At 46.3% G+C, this 23,946-nt stretch overlaps 2 protein-coding genes across 6 annotated transcripts in view; one reads left to right on the top strand and one right to left on the bottom strand.

Annotated features, from left to right (window-relative positions):
• Nmral1 (NmrA like redox sensor 1) overlaps positions 1–12,491 on the bottom strand; it is a 34,670-nt gene extending 22,179 nt beyond the window's left edge. Inside the window, exons 1-5 of one of the 4 annotated variants that reach the window (XM_004864786.4) lie at positions 12,186–12,477; positions 10,505–10,743; positions 8,200–8,449; positions 6,544–6,734; positions 4,840–5,127 (exon numbers count right to left, since the gene is read on the bottom strand). In XM_004864786.4, coding sequence (XP_004864843.1) covers positions 4,948–5,127; positions 6,544–6,734; positions 8,200–8,449; positions 10,505–10,743; positions 12,186–12,225 — 900 coding nt within the window. In that variant the 5' untranslated portion in view covers positions 12,226–12,477 and the 3' untranslated portion in view covers positions 4,840–4,947. Of the gene's footprint in view, positions 1–4,839; positions 5,128–6,543; positions 6,826–8,199; positions 8,450–10,504; positions 10,744–12,185 lie in introns of those variants that run through there. The other 3 variants (XR_015447878.1, XM_004864787.4, XM_013065557.3) reach the window with 3 other exon arrangements.
• Positions 12,492–12,583: 92 nt separating this feature from the next.
• The window catches only part of Hmox2 (heme oxygenase 2), a 44,628-nt gene continuing 33,265 nt past the window's right edge, over positions 12,584–23,946 (top strand). Inside the window, exons 1-3 of one of the 2 annotated variants that reach the window (XM_004864785.4) lie at positions 12,610–12,702; positions 12,878–12,931; positions 14,053–14,087. The gene's annotated coding sequence lies outside the window, so the exon portion shown is untranslated. Of the gene's footprint in view, positions 12,703–12,877; positions 12,932–14,052; positions 14,088–23,946 lie in introns of both variants that reach the window. The other variant, XM_004864784.4, reaches the window with a different exon arrangement.

Here is a 23,946-nt window from a genome sequence, read left to right on the forward strand (position 1 = left end):
CCTGAGACCGTGAGACTGTGTGCTGATGGGAACGAATGTTCTAGAACCTAGTTAACTTTTTCTGAGAACCCATGTTGAGAAATATGTATAAACTCACTAGAAGCCCACACATCATGTCCTTTGTTAGATTTTTTTCTTCCATTGTTTTCAGAGTCTTTGCATTTTTTTTTAATTAAATTTTTTCTTACTGTGGTTTAGTTTGGGCTCCTAGCACAGCCCTGATGCCTGGCACAGCTGGAGGGCCTAACACCCTGCTCAGGCCCTCTCTGGTGTTCTGGGCTGAACAGGGGGAAGTATAACTTGTTTACTGTGCTGAGGAGAAGAGATGATTGGGAAAGAGCTGATGGATAAGAGCTGAATAGTGACATTCTGTGTCCTTGAGATTCTTCCTCATATTCACCAGCAAAGTATTGCCTGCCTGTGTGAACATGCATTGTGGCAAGGCACTGTGCTAAGCCTGGGGCTGCAGCAGGGCCATGGGAAGAGGGCTGAGGACTGTCTTAGGAAAGTCCAGATCTATTCCTGGAGAAGTCAGCCAAGTCTCTCACACCCTGTCCTGGAAAAGCAGAATTCTGGAGAGAGATTTTGGAAGAGGAAGGTGGATTTTCTGGCTAGAGACACCCTTACTGATGTGCTGAAACCTCCTAGGGGGTAAGGTGGCTGCAGAATTAAGTGCTGCTTCCAGGCTTGGGTTTAATTTATATCCACACATGGCTTCTGAGACACTTGTTTCCAGGTAACTTTGTACTCTGAGTTAGGGCTAGGGTGCAAGATGATATATATAAGAATGCAAAAGAAAAAAACCCAAAGGCGGGGGCAGGCATTGTGGTACAGTCCTGTGATCCCTGTACTCTGGGAGGCTGAGGTAGGAGTGACCCTGTCCCAAAATAAAAAAATTAAAAGGGGCTGGGAGTAAGGTTCAGTGCGAAGGTCCTGGGTTCAATCCCCAGAACTGGGAGGAGATGGGGAGCTAGGTCCCTGAGTTTTGGGGGATTGAGAATAGGGAGAAAGGTTGATGGATATATACCATTTGCTGAAATGTCAGTCTAAGAGTGGGTGAGGCCCACTCTTGGGAACTGGCCCTCAGCTGCAGCCCCTCTCAGGCCACTGCTGTTTTATCACCAACCTCAGCCACCCTTCTTAAAGTTGACCTAGGTTAGGGCCGGGGATTTAGCTCAGTGGTTTCGCTGCCTGCTGCGCAAGCGCAAGGACCTGAGTTCGATCCCCTATACCAAAAAAAAAAAAGTTTACCTAGGTTCTGATGCAGTGGCTTTTGCCTCCTGTCACCAGAATCCCTCAATGAACAGGAATCCTCTTCAAGCACTCAGGAGGCTGAGGCAGGAGGACTGCTCTGAGTTTGAGGCTAGCTCAGACTACATAGTGAGACCATGTCCCTAAAAACAAAACAGAAAAGAGCATCCTCTCCACACTTCTACAAGTCCTCAAGCTGCCCCTGCACCAGACCGCCTTGCCTTCACTGTTGGTCAGACTTTGCAGAGGCACGTTTAAGCATTCTTGCTTGATAACTGTTAAATCTGCACTTCATACCTTCTAACTAGAACTGCTGTTATTTTGGCATGACTCTCTCAAAGGGTCATGAGGGAGCCAGTCTGGAACTTTACATAAAAACGTGAGGTGGAAGGGCTGGAGATTTAGCTCAGTGGCACCATTCCTGTCTTGCAAGCACAAGATCCTGAGTTTGATCCCTGGTACCAAAAAAAAGTGAAGTGGGTTCACAGGGAGTGGTGGATACTGGCTGCTCTATTGAGGGGACACTACTCAGCTCCAGCCACAACAGCTCCTAGGGAATCCAGACACAATGCTGCCAGATCAGCGCTTTCCAAGAGAAGTCAGGCCCTGGGGTTTTCTTCTTGTTTTTTGTTTTGGTACCAGGAATCAAACTCTGGGGACCTTGCACTTTGGAGGCAGGCAGTGGAACCACTGAGCTAAATGCCCAGCCCCAGGCCCTGAGTTTTTACCAGCAGTTGCCTCAGCTCTCTGGTAACAGTTTTGTAATGTCACTCACATGTCATACAGTTTACATATTTAGAGTGATAAGTCAGAAGGTTTTAATTCACAGTTGGGTGGGCATACATCACAATTTTAAAAATTTTCATTACTCCACAAAAAAAGCCCATATCTGTTAGTACTCCCTCCTGTTAATACTCCCCCAAGCCTGCAAGTTTCTACCAGTTGCTCATCTACTTTCTGAACATTTCACAGAAATGAAATGATTACATGTGACCTTTTGTAGTCTGGCTTTTACTGTATAATGTTTTCTAGGTTCATCCATGTTGTAGCATGTATCAGAATGCCATGCTTTTTAGGGCTGAGTAATAAATATTCCATTATATGGATAGCCCAGAAATTTTTCTTTTTCTCAGGCAGGGTCTTGCTATGTAGTTCAGGCTGGCCTTGAACTCACTATGTAGGGCTGGGGATGTAGCTCAGTGGTTCTGCCACCTGCCTCGAATGCGCAAGGTCCCGAGTTCAATCCCCAGTACTAATAAATAAATGCAGCAAACATGTTTTAGGGGAACAAATTTCAGACCAGGTATATATGGCTTACTGGATTGGTACTTATGCTGGGAACCCCTCAACTAGCAGGACCCTATGAGGCTGGTTATCCCGTGTGGTACTGGCCTGGGTCCCCAGCATCCCACCTCATGCAAACACAGAGGCTCTTACTCTTATGTGCAGTCAGCATAGCAGCACTGAACCCAAGATTAATGCTGGCTGCCACAGGGCACCTTGATGTTAGTACCCGGGATGGAGGAAGGGTCCCGTAACATTTGGTTATGGCCAAGAGACAAGGAAAGAGAAGCAGGTGGAGGACACAGGTATGCTTTAGGTCAAATAGTTTAAAGCATGAGGCTTTTTTTTTTTTTGCAGTACTGGGGATTGAACCCTGGGCCTCATACAAACTAGGCAAGTGTGCGACCACTAAGCTACATCCCTGGGCCCAAGGCATGTATTTTTATGTGCAGTGTGTGTCATTTGTGGCACACAAAACATTCTGTAGAGCACTGTGCAGTTCTCCCCACTCACTGCATTGGGAACTTGACCTGTTCCCACTGTGGTCTAGGATAGCAGCTGGTGGGACATGACCACACTGAAGATGCCCCACTTGGAGGTTAGCAGGGCTCTGATGCTGCATGGCACATGAGGAGGAAGGTGACAGGGCAGGGATGGGGAAAGTTAAGACACTGCTTTGCACAAATGACTTGGTGTCCTCACCACTGCCTGCCACATAGGCCCCAGATGAGCAAATACCAAGAGGGCTGGTGATGCAGCCCTGCCTGGCTCTGCTGCTTGGGGTGAGGAGCTGGCTGGGACTGGGTTTTGGGGGTTTTTTCCCAGGTCTGGGTGCTGCTGATCCCAGCCCATGTCCAGGAGCTAACTGCAACAGGCCTAGGTGGTCTTTCATGGGGGATTGAACATAGGTGACCTACCCCTCATATCCTATTCTTGACCTAAGTGGGCTTGGGAGACACTCGTCACTGTATTTTGGTCCTACCTGGCCTGGAAGGCTCTTGCCCCGCCTGTAGACCTCAACGTAAGTCTTCCACCTGAGGTAGTTCATGTTCTCACTAAAATTGTTTTTTTTTTTTTGAGTTGGGGTCTCACTAGGCAGTTCAGGCTGTCCTTAATTCACTGTATAGACCAGACTGGCCTCAAACTTGAAGTGATCTCCTGCCTCAGCCTCCTGAGCTGGAGTTACAGGCATGCACCACCATGTCCAGCTCCTGTAATTCTTTATTGCCTATTTCCATCTGGCTTTCCCACTAGATAAGCTTATTGAGCCAGAGAGCATACCTTCGGTTAATACTGTAGTTAGGGCTTAGCACACTGGTAAATTAGGGCTGAGGAAATGCCTCAGTTAATTTACAGAGGGAATGTGCTAGGACTGCTGGACCATTTTCATGCCTGGAAGGGTTGGAGGCCAGAGTATAGTAGTAAAGATGGTATAATGACAGCTACACAAACCCATACAGATTAAAAATTCATATACTCACCACAGAATCTCACGGAGACACCTGTGTTCTCTGGGTCTCTGCTGTATACCCTCTAAGGGGTGCAGCTGAAGGGCTGACCCACCAAAAGAGCCCATCACAGGCCACACTGCCTCATCGCCAGTGCCATTCATTTTTCTCCGTACCTGCTCCGAAGGCTGCATACAGCCTGGGCATACACAGGGTGAGAGGGAAAGGGAAATCATCTTCCCCTTCTGCCCTGTCCTTAGTCTTTCCCCAACTCAACAAATGTGCAGGTGCCCTTACTGGCTCTGGCAATGAATGGGGTGCAGGGATGTCAGAAGTGTTGTTGCTGGTGGCCAGCTGGAGTCTGTGCTGTGTACACCTGGTCTGTGGATGGATTCAACTGCAGTGAGAATGGGCAGGTGCTGGTCACAGCTGCTCCTACAGCAGTGGTGGCAAACCTATGGCACAGGTGCCACAGCAGGCTGTTTGTATTACTGAAAGATCTAAAAGGTTTGGCCAGGGATTTAGCTCAGTGGCTCTGCACCTGCTTCAAAAGAGCAAGGTCCTGAGTTCGATCCCTGGTACCTAAATAAATAAAAGGGTCACCATGACTGTCCTATAAGCAGATGGTGGACACTCCCATTTCAAATCTGAGTAAACTTGAACACATTCATCATCACTGTTTATCAAATGATCCCTTCAGCCTGCCCTCCACCCTCCTGCCCCTTTATTGAGGGCAGCGGGAGGCTGGGCACTTGCCTCAGCCATTTGGTGCCTTTTGGAATTTTCGGACTATTGGTGTCCCAGCACCTGCCACCCCAACCCACAGAAACAGAGCCCTTTTCTTTTGGAAGCCATCTGGGAGAACAATGGCTTTATTTGAAAAAAAAAATTTTTTTTGTATACAAGAAAGGATGATTGTGCATCCGGGTCTCCTGTCCCTTGGCTTGGGGCTGTAAAATGGAGGTCAGAGCTGGGTGAAGTCCCCTTTGTGCAGCTCCAACCACTGATTCAGTGTCTGGGCCTTGGGGTTGAGACGCAGGGTCAACTCAATGTTTCGGTCAGGTTTCAGGGCATAGAAACGGAACATGTTAGCCAGGTCACAGGCTCCGGGGAAGTCAAGCTTCTCATAGTCCTCAGGAGTTATCTGGAAGTAGAGGGAGCCCAACACATCTGGCCTCCTCCAACAGCCCAGGAAGGGAGTGAGGAGAAGCAGGAGAGGGGGTGGGGTCTCTCCACATGCTTCTCCCAGAGCCGCTTGGCCTCTGGATTGGTGACCGAAGTCCTCAGTATGAGGTCATTTGAAACTTTCCAAAGAGAGCCAAGTTTGGAAACACTGTTCTCAAGAGCTAGCTGATATATAGTCGTCTAAAGACTGTCCTTTCAGGATCATGAGATGAAAAATGTCTGAGTCCCTCCTCTAAACCAGAAATCTGCAACATCACTTTTTTTTTTGCTCAAGTCAAAACTGTTCCTTTTCTCACTCAAACTTTCTCTTTTTTGGGGGGGGGTGCTTACTGGAGAGTCAACCTAGGGCTTTCACACTGAGCTACATCCCAAGCCTCCTTCCCTTTAAATTTTGAGACAGGGTCTTGCTAAGTCACTAAATTGCCCAGGTTGGACTAGAATTCAAGATCCTCCTGCCTCAGCCTGCCAGAATTCTGGGATTAAAGGTGTGTACCACTATGGCAAGCAGAACTAAATCTTAACTCCTTAGCTCTTCAAATCCTTCATAGCCCTCTAGGAGGTTAAGGCAGAAGAATCAAAAGTTCAAGCCTACGGCTGGGGATTTAGCCCCAGTGGTGCCACCACCTGCCCCCAAGCACAAGGACCTGAGTTTGATACCCGGTACCAAAAAAAAAAAAAAAAGCTGAGGATGTAGCTCAGTGCAAAGGCTTGAGTTCAATCTCCAGTACAAGATTATTTATTTATTTATCTTTGAGACAGGGTCTCACTATGTAGTTCAGGCTAGCCTTGAATTCACTATGTAGCCCAGGCTGACCTTGAACTCATAGCAACCCTCCTGCCTCAGCCTCCTGATTGCTGGGATTCCAAGTGTGCACACCATGGGAGGCCCCAGATTTTAATGAGCAAGATAACATTAGAAACAAAGAATCCAGGGGTCTGGCCAGGAAACCTCATGGTCAGCAGAGAGAGGAACCAGGGAAATGCTGTTGGCCACCCAGCCATGCTGACAGGAAATAGGTCTGGCCTTTGTCCTGTCAATATACATCCTTCAAAGAGGACCCAGGGAGCCTTGCCTTTTCAACCTTCCTTGCCTTGGCTCCTATAGTCCATTCTTCCTAGACACTTTTCTGTCTCCTTGGTAAAATGCCTAAGCCAGAAATGTCACTCTGGCCACACGAAGGTCTCAGAAACAGCACAACGTGAAGGTTAACAATGACAGTTAACTTAGCATTGTTCAGAGGGATGGGTAGCCCTAGACACTCCTTCCCTACAATCCCAAAAGGCTCCTTTGAGAGTTAGAAGTCAGAGGCTGTTGCTCTATAGGACCTGGGACAACATCCCATCCCCATCCCCATCCCCGGAAGCATAAGCCCACCTTGGTGTTGTGCACAGCCTTGCCGGTGTGCCTAGTGAGCAGTGCAGCATACTCCTCTGCAGTGTGCCTGCAAGTGCTGAGCCCAATGTTCTGCCCGACGTACTCTTCTGGCATCTTCAGCAGACTGAGCACCACAGGACCCAGGTCGCTCACAGCCATGCCATCCATAGGGACATCACCCATGGGCAAGTCTGTGGGGCAGAGAGATGTGCTGGCAGACACAGCCTCAGGGTGTCTGGAGCTCTTCCCAGCAGTCAGTCTACTGGGCACCTGGACACCGACCTGTCAGTGGAGTGGAGTCAAGAGTGGGTAGGTCCTGTTATCTTCTTCACCAAGAAAAGGGTCATCCAGCTGCCTGTTCAGATTACCCAAGGGGCCTGAGGGGGTAGAGCCTGTTATGGTTTGTGTGGAGGTATCCCCCCAAAGCCTCATGTGGTCACAGGTGGGGCTTTTTGGAGGTGGCTGGATCTAGTGTCTGATGCTAGGATTAAGGATGTGATGCTGGGATTGATTCATGGGTGATGCTAGGATTAAGGGTGCCCCACCCTGGGTGTGTTACCTGCCTGAAGAGCAAGTAGCCTGGATAGAATATAAGGGACAAAAAGAGGGCTGCTGTATTCACTTGCTACTTTGCAGCTTTGCTGCCTTCTGCCATGGACTGTTTCTCTTCTGTGATGCCTCTCTGCCATGCTGCCCTGCCTTGGAGCCAGCCAATTATGGACTGAAACTTCTACAAACTGTGAGCTGAAATAAACCTTTCCTCCTTTAACTTTGGGTGTCGGGTATTTTGTCTCATCAATGAGAAAAGTAAGACAGAGTCCAACTAAGAATAGAATGCAAGGTATTCCTGACAACTGTCTTACATAATATAAAGGGCAGTGTCAGTGGGCTGTTCCTAGCACTGGACTCCACTTGCAGGTGGACAGGACTCCCCTGGGCCCTGGCAGTGCTTTATCCCTCAGGTGAGGGTGAGTGGTGTTAACACAGGATAAAGAGTAGCCAGTAGGCACCAACCTCTCTCACTGTGGTCTCTGGTGTGTCCTGCTCTCATCACTCACTGACTGGCAGGACGCATGTTTTGGTTTTTGGGTTTTTTGGTACTAGGGATTGAACTTGGGACCTCAAGCTTTTGAAGCGGACAGCAGAACCACTGAGCTAAATCCCTGGCCATGGCAGGATGCATGTTGATGGAAGTTTCCTTCCAAACTGGGGCCAGTGCACCTAACCTGTTTCTGTATTAGCCAGCAGACCGTGAGAAGAGGCAGCTTTCCTACTTTGTGAAATCTGTAACAACCCTATTGTCCAAATCTTTTTTGGGGGTGTAGGGGAGGTTGAGGGGGTGCGGGGTATACAACTCAGGGGCCTTGCACAACTTTTCTGACTGAAATATATGCCCAGCCCTCCTCATCTTTGAAGAAAAAGTAACAATAACCATGCTCCTCTCTCTGTAAAGCTATCAGACAAAGCATCACATCACCACTACTGCCATAGATTTTCTCATTGCCCCTGTGGACATCAGTCAAGGCCAAGTCTCGGGTCTGATTCGAGGGAACCAGAGCTTGGACCCAGAACCACCTGACAAGCCTGCTTTTCTAATATACCCGCAGCTTCACAGGGTAAGAACTCTCCTCACTGTACATGGGGAAGGGCACTCACTTAGCAAGTAGCTTTTTCCATCTGGGGCTCTCTGGAGCAGAGAGTAGGAAAGGAGGTTCTCAAAATAGCAGGGCAGCCGCACACTGGTCATAGGAACACCGATGTCTCGGAAATATTCCTCCACTTCCCCTTTGCCATCAAAGTGGCCAGCTGCCAGCCTCCCGGCGGTCAGCTTCTTGATGTTCTCCAAGCCACTGTAGACCACATAGTGGAGGCCCAGGTGCTTGGCCAGATCAGCCAGCAGCTTTCCCTGATAGGCAGAGGAGAGACCACAAGGCTAAGAGGAAGGATGTGAGACCCCAACCATAGCCCCCACTGATGCTCTGATCCCAGAGTTGTCACAGGGTGAGGCTAAAACCCAGGCCCACCTACCCAGGAAGAAACCCACTCTTCCAGAATGGTGCTCACACATGGCATCACCTCCTTCAACTCAGAACTATAAGCCTTCTACCACCAGGCTCTAAGGTCACCTTTCTAGAACATTTGATTATTCTCCACTTGATCTTAGCCAAAAGGCCGAGAAGCGATAGAACATTTGATTATTCTCAATTGCAGCCCACCATGTGCAAGGGAGTATGGGCAAGTATGCTGCTTGGGGGAGGGCTTCACAGAGAAACATCTGACATCCACATCCCATTCTTGCTGGTCTGAGTTTTGTCTATGGAGCTCAGCTAACTTCCTTGGAGAAGGAGATGCGATCGCTCCACTACAGAGGTGCTACAGCTTGGCAGTTGAGCACACAGGCTGCACGATCCAGGATGTGTGATATATTCTGACTTCATCAGTTAAATGCAAGTAATAACCCAGGCCTGGTACCATGGGCCTGTATTCTCACCTATTAGGGAGACTAAAGCATGAGGATCACAAGTTTAAGTCCAGCCTGGGCAATTTATCAAGACCTTGTCTCAAAATAAAATTTGTGACAGGCATGGTGGCGCACACCTGTAATCCCAGCACTCAGGAGGCTGAGGCAGGAGGATCATCATGAGTTTGAGGCCAGCCTGGGCAGTGAATTCAAGCCAGCCTGAACTAAATAGCAAGACCCCGTCTCAAGAAAAACAAAAGTAAATAAATAAAAATAAAATTTGTAAAAAAGGCTGGGTGAGCAGTTATCCCAGCTCTGAGGAGGTGGAGGCAGGATTGGCTTGAGTTCAAGGCCAGCCTGTGCTTTGTAGTGAGTTCAAGGTCAGCCTGAACTACATAATGAGATCATCTCAAAAACAAAGGGCTAGGGATGCATCTCAGTGGTAGAGCATTTGTCTAGCAAACATGAGGTTTTAGATTCAATCCCTAGTACCAGAAGGGGAAAAAACAAACACCCAAGCAAATAACATTTGCTTCATTGCGTAGGGGGTTGGATAGTAACCTCTAAGATATACCCATGTCCTCACCCTTGAAAACCTATAACTCTGACTTTATTTAGAGAAAGGGTCTTTGCAGTTGCCATTAAGGGTCTTTAGAAGAGATTATTAAAGATAATGAAGTAAGCTCTAAATCCAATGACAAGTGTCCTTATGAGACAAGAGTAAAAGACATGGAGGGCCAAGGATTTAGCTCAGTGGTTCCGCCGCCTGCCTGTCCCACAAGCGCAAGGACCCGAGTTCGATCCCCGGTACCAAAAAAAAAAAAAGAGTAAAAGACATGGAGGAGTCCATGTGAAGACAAAGGGACAGAAACTGGAGTGATACAGGCACAAGCCAAGGAATGACCAGAGCCACCAGCAGCTGGGAGATGTGAGAAAGGGTTCTCTCCTAGAGCCTTTGGAAGGAGTGTGGCCTTGCTCACAGCTTGATTTTGGACTTGTAGCATCCAGAACCAGGAGAAAATCCATTTCTGTGGATTTTAAACCATCTGGATTATGTTCATTCATTATAATAGTCCCAAGAATCTCAGAGGTTTTCTCAGAATGTAAAAGATGAGATCTGCTCCAAGAAAGGAAGTTGTCTTTGTCCACTCTGTGTGCTATGGTTTAGATGTGGTCTGTTGCCTAAGAGCTCATGTGCTTGAGAATTGGTCCCCATCAAAGCCCATGGCGGCATGAATAAGAGTGGAAATGTCACAGTGCTCTTTGGCAAGATGGAGCTACTTTTTTGCTGGTGGCAGTACTGACGATTGAGCCCAAGGAGCACTAAGCTACATCTCCAACTCTTTATTTTATTTTGTCATAGGGTCTTGCTAAATTGCCCAGGCTAGCTTTGAACTTGAGATCCTCCTGCCTCAGCCTCCCAGGTAGCTGGCATTATCCTTCTAAAACCAGCATTCCTAGCCTTGGCTTCCCCTCTCAAGCCTTCATACCTGCCCTTACCTGCTTGACCTCCTGCTCCTGGCTGCAATTCTCCCAGTAGTTAGTCACGATGAAAGCAGCATGAGCTCCAGTCAGGGCCTTCTCCATGCTGGCTCCGTCATTCTGGTCTCCCTGCGCTACTTCTGCGCCTTGCAGCCTCAGCTCCTTCGATGCCTTCTGCCCAGGGTCCCGGGTCACCACTCGAACCCTGAATGTTCCATCTTCCAGGAGTGTGCGGGCCACTGAGCCCCCTTGGGCACCTGCAAAGTGTCAAAATGACAAGTCCCATGAAGGGTGAAACTTGGAAGAGACTGTTCCACTATAGCAGGAAATATTCATGCATGATTCTCAATAAACTGTAGTTATTTATGGCAGCACTTTGTCAGCACATATACAAAATCATAGTTATTTATTTTTGTAGTACAAGAAATTGAACCCAGGGCCTCATGATGTTAGGTAAGTGTTCCACCACTGAGCCACACCCCCAGCCTCATTAAACCATTTTTAAATAAGTGTCATTTAGATAAAATTCACTTACCATAACATTTATTTATTTATTTTTTCTTTGAGGCACTGAGCTATATCCCAGCCCTTTTTAAAAAATTTTGATTGGTTTGTTTTAAAATTTTTGAAACTGGCTCTCGCTGTAGCTCAGGCTTGCCTTTAAATTTCTATGTGGCCCAGGCTGGCCTAGAACTAGAAGGAATTTGCAATCCTCCTGCTTCAGCTTCCTGAATGCTGAGATTACAGGGATGCCCAGTTCACTTCACCCTTTTATAAAATTTTAGAGTTGGACATGGGGTGAGGTGTACCTACCTGTAGTCCCAGCTATCGAGGAGGCTTAGACTCACCTGAGCTCAGGAAACTGAGGCTGGACTGAGCATTGCAGTAAGAACCCCCCTCCAAAAAAATCATCTATGCCTTTAAAAAATGCTAAGGGGGTTAAAAAAGAGAAAGAAACAAAGAAATAAAAAATGCCAAGGAAAAAAATAAATAAAAATTAAAAATGCCAAGGAAATTTACAAATTAAAGTCATCAAGCCAGGCTTGGTGGCACATGCCTGTAATCCCAGCATTCGTGAGGCTGAGACAGAAGGATGGAAAACTGCAGCTCAGCTTGAGCAAAATCTCAATTTAGCAAAACCCTGTCTCTAATTTTTTTAAAACGTCTGGGGATGGGCCAAGGATTTAGCTCAGTGGCACCGCGCCTGCCTTGCAAGCAAGGTTCTGAGTTCAATCATTCCAAAGGTTCTGGGTTCAATTCTCAGTACCGGGGAGGGGAGCAACTTGGTAACTGATGGAAGAATCGGGTGGGAAATTTTAACTTTGGTATTCTCTTCAAGTCACTTTTGTTGTTGATGTTGCTACACAGAACCCAGGGCCCGGCACATGCTAGGCAAGTGCTTTACCACTAAACTACATCTCCAACCCTTTTTTATTTTGAGGCAGGTCTTGCCTGGCAATTACGGATGCTCCTGCTTCAGCCTCCCAGGTGGCTGGGATTGCCAATGTGCGCCAGCACGTCCAGTTAAATTTACTTACTTATTTTTAAATTCAATAGTAATGTGTGCCCCCCGGGTGTGCGCCGCGCCTCCCGGCTTCCGTGGGTCCGAGGACTTCAGCCCTCACTCCCTCCAGCTCCCAGGCCTGCGGCCTCGGCTCTGCAGGCCAGGCAGAGCCCTATGCCCTCGGGCCTCGCTCACCTGTGGCTCCGAAAACCACCACCAGTTTCTGGTCGGCCATGAGGACCGAGGCCCAACTGGTGCAGTCCCGAGAAGCCTGAGGTACTGAAACACGGATCTGGGAAGGGTGCAGGGGTCTCCACCCGGATCTGACAGCCCCGCGAAAGTGAGAGCACTGTCTGAAACCCGGATCTCAAGGCCACACCCCGAAGCCTGGAACTGCGACCTCTAGGGTGCAGTCGCCTGCCCTAGCGGCCCAAGTGAGAAAACCTCGCGGGAACTGGGACCCGCGTTCCCTCAGTAGAGTTCACTGCGGAGGGGGGACGCGGCGCTGCGCGGCCGCTCTCCTACGCTTGCAGCGCTAGTCTACCTTAACGGAACCCCCTTCCGGCCGCGCCGTGTCCGAGGTCCCGGCTGCCGGCTCCTGGACGGCTGCGGTTCCGCAATTGCGCACTGCATACTTGTCTCTCCCCCTCGCCTTCCGCCCCTGGCCTAGATGATTCATCCCCGTCCGGTGGAGGCCGACGTTGCCCGCTTTGTGGGTTTTCTGCCCTGGGGAGCATACTAGTCCAGTGTGCAAATTGTTTCCGACCTTAGCGCACGTTGCGGGGGGGGGGGGGGTCGGAACCCGCTGCCATGCGAAACGAAACAAAACCAAAAGTGTGTGTTGGGGAGTTAGGTCTTTATCTTGCATGATCATTTGCATTTTTCAGGTACTGGCTGTCACCTAAAGATAATTGCGTTTGGAGGGCTGGTGAGCCTGGCAGGTACAGGAATTTACCAATAGACAATGTAGAAAACACAAAGAGGGCCCGGGATTTAGCTCAAGTGGTTCTGGTACCTGCCTTGCAAGCACAAGGTCCCGAGCTCGATCCCCGGTTAAAAAGAAAAAAGAAAATACAAAGTTAATTTAGATCAAGATGCACTTCCTGGGCCGGGGATTTGGCTCAGTGGTTCCGCCGCCTGCCTCGCAAGCTCAAGGACCGGAGTTCGATCCCTGGTACAAAAAAAAAAAAAGATGCACTTCCTACTGCTCCTCAGGATGAGAGATTTGGGACTTTATGAGTTTGAGATGGGTCAAGATAGCATTTTTTCTTTAAGACAGGGTCTTGTTCTGTAGTTCAAGCTATCCTTGAGCTCACTATATAGCCCAAGCTGGCCTCAAACTGGCGAACTGGCGGGAGTCCTGCCTCAGCCTCCCAAATGCTGGGACTACAGACATCCACTACCATGCCCACCTTAGGCAGCAAATTATCCAAAGAATCTCTATGTATCTCTTCCTGGATCATTTAGCACCTTGTAGATCTTCGGGGAACAGCTGCATTGAATTTAAAATTTTATATATATATGAGGGATGGGCCTGAGACAGGTTCTAGCTATGCAGCTCAGGTTGGCCTTGAACTCACAGTGATCCTCCTGCTTCAGCCTCTTGAGTGTGGGAATTACAGGTGTGTGCCACCATGCCTGGCTGATACTATATTTTTAGCTACAATTCCTACAAAGCCACTTGCTTCTGACCATAGATCTTTGGCTTTAAGTAAGGTTTTAAGGAGGTCTATGCATATCTTTTAGAGAAGATGGGTCCTGACTCAGAGGAATGAAAGGGTGGCAAATCAAAGGTTTGTTGCTGTTTTAGATCACCTACCAGGGAGTCGTTAATTGGAGTTCTGTTAAAGATTTCAACCAGAATTCTTTTCTTAAGTGTTTTATTTGTTCTTTTTGGTACTGGGCTTGCGAACTCGAACTCGTGTCCTTGCGCTTATGGGGCTGGTGGCGGAACCACTGAGCTATATCCCCAGCCATCTTAAGCGTTTTAATTATTTTGTTCCCAATGGGCTGACTACTAATAAATAAATATTCAGGACTCTTACTTTTTTTTTCTTTGCAGTGCTGGCGATTGGACATATGGCCTCCCACTGCTGGGTAAGTACTCTACCCGTAAGCTACATTCCTGGCCCCTTTAGAAGTTTTTTTGTTTGTTTGTTTTTACAGTACTTTGACGCAGAGTCTCAAGCTAGCCTCAAACTTTGATCTTCCTGACACTGGTGACTCACTTTTGAAATTGGTACTACTTGCACAGATTGGAATTCTTTTAACAGAAGAGTGAGATTTCTTTGTGTTCAGCTAAAACTCAAAAATGACTCTGTCATTCCTCTTCTGAAAAGTTATTGCTGAGAAGGAGCATTCTCAGCAATGTTTAATTCATACCTCTCGGTGTGTGTTGACCCACCTGGAATGTCACCTGCAGAGCAGGTGCTTTGTCTGTTCACCTCTGATTTGTAGGGCTGCAAATCATACCTGGAACAGAGTAGGCACTCAGACATTTGCAGACTGACTGCTAAAGAGCTATGGCCACTACATTTTTTTTTTTAAAGATAGGGTCTCGCTATGTAGTTCAAGCTGGCCTTGAAATTTCCTGTGTAGCACAGGCTGGGTTCAAACTGTGAAAAAAGGTAGTCTTTTCTGTCAAAAGAGATAATTAAAATAACTCCATTTTATAAGAATCCCTATTTTTGTACAATCCTGATTTTGTAAAATGTACACGTTTGTTTCACTATCTTTCGAAAACTCAAGAAAAAGTGCTAGGTGCCTGTCCACCTGCCATAAAACTTTGTAACAAAGTGCTTTCCAGATCCCAGAACTCTGCTTTCCCCAGCAACCATGATCTCATTAAACTACCCAATTGAGTTAGATTGTAAGGCTACACTCCCACCAGTGAAGCAAGGCATAGTGGCCATCTGAGTGAACTTGATGCGCTTGGTTGCTTCTAGCTTTGCACTCTTCTGCAGAAGTAAAATTTGCCTTACTGAGGCATTTTCAAGAATTCATGTTTTCTTTTGTCCTGTTGGTGACACCAGAGAATTCATGCCCCAAAATTGGGTGCCCAATGTGAAGCCCTCTATTCATTCAGAGAGGCGCCCGGATCCCTTTGCCTGGGGGAAATGTGTCCCACATCCTGGTTGTGGTGGCCTCGAGGTCCTGGGTGATTGGTGCTCCTTGAACTGGTAAGGACCCCAGGATAGAAAAGCTCTTGGGAATTGGATAATAAGGCCCAAGCAAGCACTGCAGCATCTGGTTAACTCTACACAGACCAAGGGAAGAAACATCACAGATGGTGACAAAGTATTTCCTTGGTGGTTGGGTCATCCCAGGGTTGTTAGAGATTGAGACCTGTCTGGGACATGAAGCTGACGTGAGGTCCTGCAATGCAGTTCCATAGACATCTGGGAACCAGATATAGTCCCTTGAGGGAGTCGGTCAGAGACAGACAAAGTGTTTGGGCTAGGGTGCAAGAAACTTCCACAGGAGAGGGGGTTGAGCATCTAGGGAACCTTTCATACTCAGAAAAGCCGCAGTGAGTAATAATCAAGCTTAAAAAAGCTTTAGAGAAAAAGAAATTAAAAATCCTTCCAGATAGGCCCTTGGAGGCAAATGCCCCAGCATTGGAGCCATAGTGAGAGAACTAAGAATAAAAAGAAACAACAGGGGCTGGGGATTTAGCTCAGTGGTGCAGCCATCTGCCTCGAAAGTACAAGGTCCTGAGTTTGATTCCCGGTACCAAAAAAAAAACCAACAAATGATAAAATGTTGTTTCATCTGGATCCAGAAACCTATCCTCAACCCTTCTCTTTTCTGGCCCAAATTTTGAGTCTGATGAGGATTGGGTCTATCAACATTTTTTTTTTTTTTTGGTACCGGGGATCAAACTCGGGTCCTTGTGCTTGCGGGCCAGGGGCCGGCACCACTGAGCTAAATCCCCGGCCGGGGTCTGTCAACTTTTGATTGGACACGTTAATGATAAAAAGCTCTGTCTCCCAGGAAGAGGTTGATTATGCCCCTGTGCCAGAAGTGGGGCCCAGTGGTTTTATTTCTCCCTGAAAACTGGGAAAGAGAGGAAAGAAGAGGGTAACCGATGGAATCCCCTCGCCTGTCTACTGCCTCCATACAACCAGAGGCCTTGTCTGCCAGAACCAGCAGATCAAAACTGGGAAGAGACAGTTCCAAATGAATCTGAGCTGCCCGCCTGCCTTGGCTTCCACTGTTGCCTCTGTTTCCTACCCAAGTGAGGATGCAGCTGCCTGGCTTGCATCCCTACTACCACTGTCTGAGGCTACAGCAGCCTCAGCCCCTCCCCTTTCATGTTATCCCTCCCTTCCTAAACTGAGAAAGGAGCTAGAACAATTAAAAAGGATGTTCAAAACTTTCCCCTCTCTGGATAAAGGGAAGATGCAGGCATTATACCCTCTTAGGGAAGTTCCCCTAGTGGGAGGAGGAATTGAGTTCATCAGTGCCCCCTTAACCAGTTCCAAAGTTCAGAGCTTAAAAAAGTAACTGTACCCCCTCCTGGGACATCCCCATGGGGTGGCTGACCAATTAGACCAATTTTTAGGCCTATATTACAGACAGACTGTCTATCTTAGGATCCTATTCTCTGGAGAGGAGCGGATTAGGAGAGCAGCACTGGCCCTGGGAGTAAGAGAATCTGGCTGGCCCTGGCGTCTTAACTGCAGAGATTAAGTTCCCTAACCAGGAACCCTGGTGGGATAACAATGAAGACCACTGGGAACACATGAGAGACCTAAGAAACTTGATTTTAAAAGGAATAAGGGAGTCAGTTCCCCAATCTAAAAACATTGCTAAGACTTTCGGCATCCAACAGGAAAAGAAAGAATGACTACCTGAATATTTTATTTTATTTTTCCAGCTAAATATTTTAACAGATTAAAAGACCAGATGAGAAAATACTCCAGACTAAATCTTGATTACCCCCTAGGTGAAGGTATGTTAGAGCTCCATTTTGTTACCAATAGTTGGCCAGATATCTAAGAAACTTCAGAAACTTGAAGATTGGAAAGATAGGCAACTAGAGGAGTTACTGAGGGAAGCACAGAAAGTGTATGTAAAGAGAGATGAAGAGAAGCAAAACAAAAAGCTAAAATTATGCTCTCAATCATGGAGCAGATAAAGAAGGAAAAGACTGATCCTGGTGCCTAAAAGCCAAAACTTTTATGACAGGGCCATCAGAAGGGGCACCAGATGGGCCAGGGATTTAGCTCAGTGGTGCTGCTGCCTGCCTTGTAAGCACAAGGTCCTGAGTTCGATCCCTGGTACTAAAAAAAAAAAAGAGAAGAAGAAGAAGAAGAAGAGGCACCAGAGCTGAGGGCCACCAAAAGGGAAAGAGGAAAACAAAGTTATAAATGTGGGGAAGAGGGGTACTTTAGGCCAGGTGTGGTAGTTTTGTGGGGGACCATTACTTGAGACTTTACCAGCCAACTGAAGTGGAACCTGCACTTTGGTTCACCCTTTTCAGTCTGACATTTAGATACCCTAATCCACCCCAAAATCTATACCATACCAAGAGAGGATTCGTCCCCAAGGGGGTCATTTGATCCTCACATTTATATCAATCCCATCTTAAGATCCTAGGGGAGACCCCAACAAATTTATGGCTAGGAATCAAATAATAGCAGAATCCAAATCACTATTGTTCCAGTGGTCCACAATCAACAAAAATGTAGATTGGAAAACTATATTTACTATAATCAGCAGAGGTTTTTTTGTTTATTTGTTTTTGGTACTGAGACTTGAACTTGGGTCCTTGTGCTTGGGCAGCAGGCAGCGAAACCACTGAGCTAAATCCCCAGCCCAGCAGAGGTTTTTTAACTACACTAGAGATGTTACCAAGGGAATAACAGAACAATTAGGCCCTACTGGCAAAATGGCCTGGGAAAATAGGCTGGCTTTAGACATGATCTTGACGAAAAAATAAAGTATGCATAATGATAGGCAGCCAATGCTGTACTTTCATTCCTAATAATACAGCTCTGGATATACTATAACCAACACTCTACAAGATCTGACAATCCGAGCTAAGGAGTTAGCAGAAAATTCAGGAATAGATGACCCTTTCTCTAACCAGATCGGATGATGGTTTGGAAAATGGAAGGGAATAATGACCTTAGTCCTTATTTTCCTTATTGTGTTCAGGATTATGACTCTAGTAGGATGTTACATCATCCCTGTGTAAGAGGATGAATACAGAGACTTATAGAGATAGCCCTTACTAAACAATCTCCAGTTACATACCGGCACCATCTGCTCCTATTAGAAACCTCAGACAGGGCCCGGGATTTAGCTCAGTGGTTCCACCGCCTGCCTTGAAAGCGCAAGGACCCAAGTTCGATCCCCGGTACCAAAAAAAAAAAAAAAGAAACCTCAGACTTAGACCATGAGTATCAATGAATGTTAGTTGAGTTTGAAGAAAAGAATGAAAGTGTATAATAAAAGGGGAGGGGGAAGGAAAGGAAGGGAAAAAGAAAAGAAAATAGAAGGAAAAAATGGAAACAGCTTTTGTAAATAAAGAGAGGAAGTAGGGTTGAAGGGAAGGGAATGGGGGAAAAAAGAAAAATCAAAATGTATTATATACAGGTACAAATTCCCTATGATGAATGTGATAATTATGTATATCAAAAGTGTACCAATAAAGTTAAATTTTTAAAAAGAGGAGAAACTGTGGAAAAAGGAGGACTTTTCTGTAAAGGAGATAATTTTTTGTTGTTGTTGTTGTTTTTTGTTTTTTTGGTACCGGGGATTAAACTCCAGACCTTGCACTTGTGCAGCAGGCTCCAGAACCACTGAGCTAAATCCCCGGCCCCCAAAGGAGATAATTTTGTATATAGGGAGAGGAAGAAGGGTCAAAGGACGGGGTTAGAATGGGAAAAAAAGAAGCAGGATATATCAGATACAAGTACAAATGCCCTATGATGAATGTGGTCACTATGTGTATCTAAAATGTACCAATAGGGCCAGGGATTTAGCTCAGTGGTTCCGCTGCCTGCCTTGCAAGTGCAAGGACCAGAGTTCGATCCCTGGTACCAAAAAAAATAAAGTACCAATAAATGTTTTGGTTCAAAAAAAAAGATAATTAAAATAACTTCATTTTGTGGGCATGGTGGTGCATGCCTGTAATCTCAGCACTTGAGAGGCTGAGGCAGGAGGATTGCGATGAGTTTGAGACTAGCCTGGGCTACATAGTGAGTTCAAGGCCAGCTTAAACTACATAGTGAGACCCTGTCTCAAAAAAACAAAAACAGAAAAAAATGAATTTCAAGACAAGGCCTAAGGATGTAGCTCAGTGGTAGAGGGCTTACCTTGCAAGCATGAGGCCCTGGATTCAATTCCTATCACACACACACACAAATTTCAAGATAGCAACAGCAGAGCAAGGGGCCCTGTGAGCATAGGACCCTGATATAGGAGGTAGGGCCTGGCAAAGCTGACTGGAAAAATAAGTGGGACCTGTTAATTTTAAGATCCCAGGACAGTGCCAAATAATCCCCAGGACCCCTGTATGTAGAACTTCTTGAGGATTCCCATGAGATGTGGACAGCATAAAAGAAGCTGGATACCATGAGGAACCCACTATCCTCTGTTTTGTTTTGTTTTTTTCTGAGACAAGGTCTTGTTGTATAGTTTAGGCTGGTCTGGAACTCACTGTGCAGCCCAGGCTGGCCTGGAACTCCCTGTGATCCAACTGCCTCAGCCTCCCAAGTGCTGGGATCACAGGTGTGCACCACCACACCTCGCTTAACCTGTCTCTTTCACGGTAGCCCACCCTGTGTGTCCCAGACCAGGGTGTACTTTTATTTTTGCTCTTTTTCTCTTCCAGTTTTGTTCAGCGCAAGTTTGTTTTGCAGAGGCAGTTTCTTCCTGACCCCTTTACCCCTCAAATAAATTTTGGCATCATTTTTGGCTTTTCTCATTGAATTCTTTGTTCGAGGCAAGAAGGACCTGGAATACCTTTAATTGGCAGGCCATTTCTAAAAGAACTACCTGATGGCAACCCTGTGCAATTGCTCTGCCTCTTGCTCTTGAAGCTGGCTTGTCCTTGTTTAATTGAGAGTATCCTCCTAGGGTCACAGCTACTCCATGCCCTTTGGCTTCCCTGGCCCAGATGCTTGGAAATCAGTCAGCCATTGACTCAGTCTCTCTCACTAGGCTTCTAGACACAGGGGTGAGGAACTGTGGGTCAGAGAGCGGCTGGCAGCCTGCAGCAAAGCTCTAATCTCTGAAGCCCCACCTAGCCCCACAGCCTTGTGTCAGAGTAGAGATTTGGCTACTGATTGGTGCCTCCAGGAGTGACTCAGCACTTTCTAGGGGATTTTTATATCTAACATAGGACTTGCTATAAAGCTTGACAATTTACTCAGACTGGTGACATAAACTAATGATAACCTCCACTGCACTTTTTTTTTTGGTACCGGGAATTGAACTTGGGTCCTTGCACTTGCAAGGCAGGTGGTGGAACCACTGAGCTAAATCCCCAGCCCCTACTGCACTTTTTAAAATGTGTCTGCCACAGTCTAAACCCAAATTATCTCATAGCAACTCTTTCTCCAATCAGTTTATTCCCATTTTCTTTATTTTGGTACCAGGAATTGAACCCAAGGCCTTGCACTTGCTAGGCAGGTGCTGCACTGCTGAGCTATTATCCTCAGCCCAGTTTATTCACCTTTTATGTGTGTGTCTGGGGCAAAGGAGAGGGATGCATTGGGTACTCCTGCCACCCCTGTTATACACATTTCTTTTGCCCCTGGGTTAGTAGTCACCTGTAATTTCAGCTGCTTGGGGTGGGGAACGCGAGGATCACAAATTTAGAGCACAACCTACATAATTTAGTGAGACTGTTGCAGTGGAATGGGCCAATAATAGTCCAGGCTCTTGTGTACAATGAGAAAAGAATTGCCAAATATACACCTAGTAATAAGCAGCTACTTTTTTTGTTTTTTGTCTTTTTCTTTTTTGAGACAGGGTCTCACTATGTAGTTCAGTCTGGCCTTGAATTCACTATGTAGTGCAGGCTGACCTTGAACTCAAGGGAGTTCCGCTTGTCTCAGCTGCCCCAGTGCTGGGACCATAGGCATGGGCCACCACCCCACACATTTATTGAAGTTGTCTTCAGGGCAAGTCTGTGCTGCCATAAGGTGAGGCACAGACAGAAAAAGGTGCCTGAGTGACAGATAACCAGGCACACAGGTCAAAGTACACAAAAGTAGCAACCGCAACAAAAAGCCAGATAAATCAGGATTTGCAATTTAAAGGCCAGGCCCTCTGCCTTAGGTGCCTCCTACTGAATCTCTAGGTATGATCAACAGGGTACTGAGTCATCTTAGAGGCTCTCAACACTCATGCGTATCCCAGAATTCACTCTGATCGTAATTATATTTATGACATGTAGTACACATTTATGAACCTATAATGAGGTGGGACTACAGTAAAGATGACCGTGTGGAAAAAGTAGTCTTTCTGCCTAAGGAAATAATTTTAAAAACTCCATTTTATACAAATCTCATTTTTATAAAATGAACAGGTACTTCTTTCACCATTCCTCAGAAACAAGACAAAGGGCTGTGTGCCTGTCCATCTGCCATAAAAGGGCCATGTGCTGTGCCTGTAACAAAGGGCTTTTCTGCTCACAGAATTTACTTTGCCTAGTAACCATGACCTCATTATACTAGCCAGTCAGGCTAGTGTAATTATGAGGCCCCACCAGTAGAGCGGAGCACAGTGATGAAGGACAGCGTGAGGCAGGGATAAAATGTGATCAAACCGCCAGCTGGCTTGCCCTTCACTGACTTTTGTCTGGCAGTGCACCCTTCTGTAGAAGTAAAGTTTGCCTTGCTGAAAAACTTGTCAGGCCAGGGATTTAGCTCAGTGCACTGGGTCTGCCTCACAAGCACAAGGTCCTGAGTTAGATCCCCGGTACCAAAAAAAAAAAAGAATCTACTTGTCAAAAAACGGGCTCTTTGTTGTGAGAAAAAGAAAAGTTTATTCCAGTGAAGAGGGACTAGAATCAGGGAGTAAAATCAGAATTCTAGCAGCTGGCTGGGAAAGATTTCATCCATGTATGGATGGACTAACATTGGGAGAGAGAGATAGCAGCCAGCAGGGAAGGAAGACTATACTTATATAGATTTTGGGGAAGGGGCTATAATCAAGGAATTTTTTGACTTGGATGCCCAAGGATGGTCTTCTCAGGTGGATATACAGTTACTGGACTTTTTGGCACCAGGGGGGTTGTAAATCATGTTTTGAGTCCCATTTGCCCCATTTACTAGGAAGGTGCTGTTGTTTGCTGAAATCAGCCTATTTGCTTTTTTTTTTTTTTTTTTTTTTTTGGTACCAGGGATTGAACTTGGGACTTTGCATTTGTGAGGCAGATGAGGAAACCACTTGCTTTTGGGTGGGTGAGTGGGACGACAGGTCTGACAAATACCTGTGCATCTATCTATCTATCTGAGAGAGGAGAGAAGGGTCCAGTGCTCTCCAAGAGGTACTTTTTATTTTTCCTCAGCTGCCCCAAAAGCCTTGGAGTCGGCCTAGCTACATCAAGTGTTCCACAGTAACTCCAGTTGATAATTGCTTTGGCTGTAGCAGGCTTCTGACACGGACCTGTCTCAGATGACTTCACCCTGAAGCCTCTCTGGATGATTTTGCCCCTCTGCAGCCCTCCTCATTCAGGTCTGTGAGGGACCCTTCTCCAGCCCTGACCAGACAGAAAGTCTGACACTGCACATGTATAAACTCATGAGCTCACCTTTTTTCCTTTATAAGCAACCCTCCCATAGTCTAAGTGGGTTCGGCTATTGTGCTGGTCCCTCTTATGCTAAAGTGTAAATCCTAATAAAGCCTCTTTGTGGATGGCATATTCTTGCCTACTTGTAACTTCTATCTTTTTTTTTTTTTTTTTTTTTGTACCAGGGATCGAACTTGGGTCCTTGTGCTTGCGCAGCAGGTGGCAAAACCACTGAGCTAAATCCCTGGCCCCTGTAACTTCTATTTTGAGTATAGTATGCTGAGCTGGTGGTACAGTAAGAGCTGGTAACACCAACAGCCCCTGGCACTGAAAGTGGCTGGCAGCCAGAGCTGGAAATGCTGAAAGCTGGGCTGGGTAACACTGAAAGCAGCTAGCAGCAGAGAACAACAGATAGCAATGGAAAACTTCTGGGAGCTGCCACCTGCAGTAACCAGCAGAGTTCCAGAGGTGCTGATGGACAAGGAGGGCTGCTAACACTAAAAGTACTTATAGCCACTTGCATTCAAACCACAGATCTGTTAACTCAAAAAAAAAAAAAAGCTATACTTTGCTCATTCATGATTTGTACATGAATTGAGCATGTTACCAGCTAACTGTTAACTTCCTAGAAGCGAGGGACTCTTTTTTTTTTTTTTGGTACTGGGGATCGAACTTGGGACCTTGTGCTTTCGAGGCAGGAGGCAGAACCACTGAGCTAAATCCCCAGCCCAGGGACTTTTTTCTTTAGAGAGCCCTTAAGAAGAGGGTGGGCAATAGCGATAGTCTTCAGTAGGCTCAAGAGCCAGGCCACATCTGATTCCCTTCTTATGTGTGGCTAAGAATCCATGCTAGCTGGTGACACATCAACTATCTTACTTTCTGAGGGATTTCAAAGTTGCAGACACTACAACCTGCCACCCTTGAACACTTCAGCATAAACTCAGTTTTTTGGTTTTTAATATTTATTGTTAAAATTGACATATAAAATTATAGTAAAACTTTGTGAGTGTAATTTGTTCTGGAAACATACTTATCATCCAAAGCACTTGTTTATCAAAGTGAATTTTTTCATAAGAAATAATGGAAACTCAGGTGATTCGTTCTATACCCCCAAAATATTCATGTAAAATTGATTACAATACTGTAATATAATACAAAATAATATAGAAAATACAAAATATAAAGAAAAATGCACAAATTAACCTG

Source organism: Heterocephalus glaber, unplaced genomic scaffold (genome assembly GCF_053883595.1).
Source record: "Heterocephalus glaber isolate CG9 unplaced genomic scaffold, H.glaber_assembly_v1.0 deba00001781, whole genome shotgun sequence".
Taxonomy (NCBI): domain Eukaryota; kingdom Metazoa; phylum Chordata; class Mammalia; order Rodentia; family Bathyergidae; genus Heterocephalus; species Heterocephalus glaber.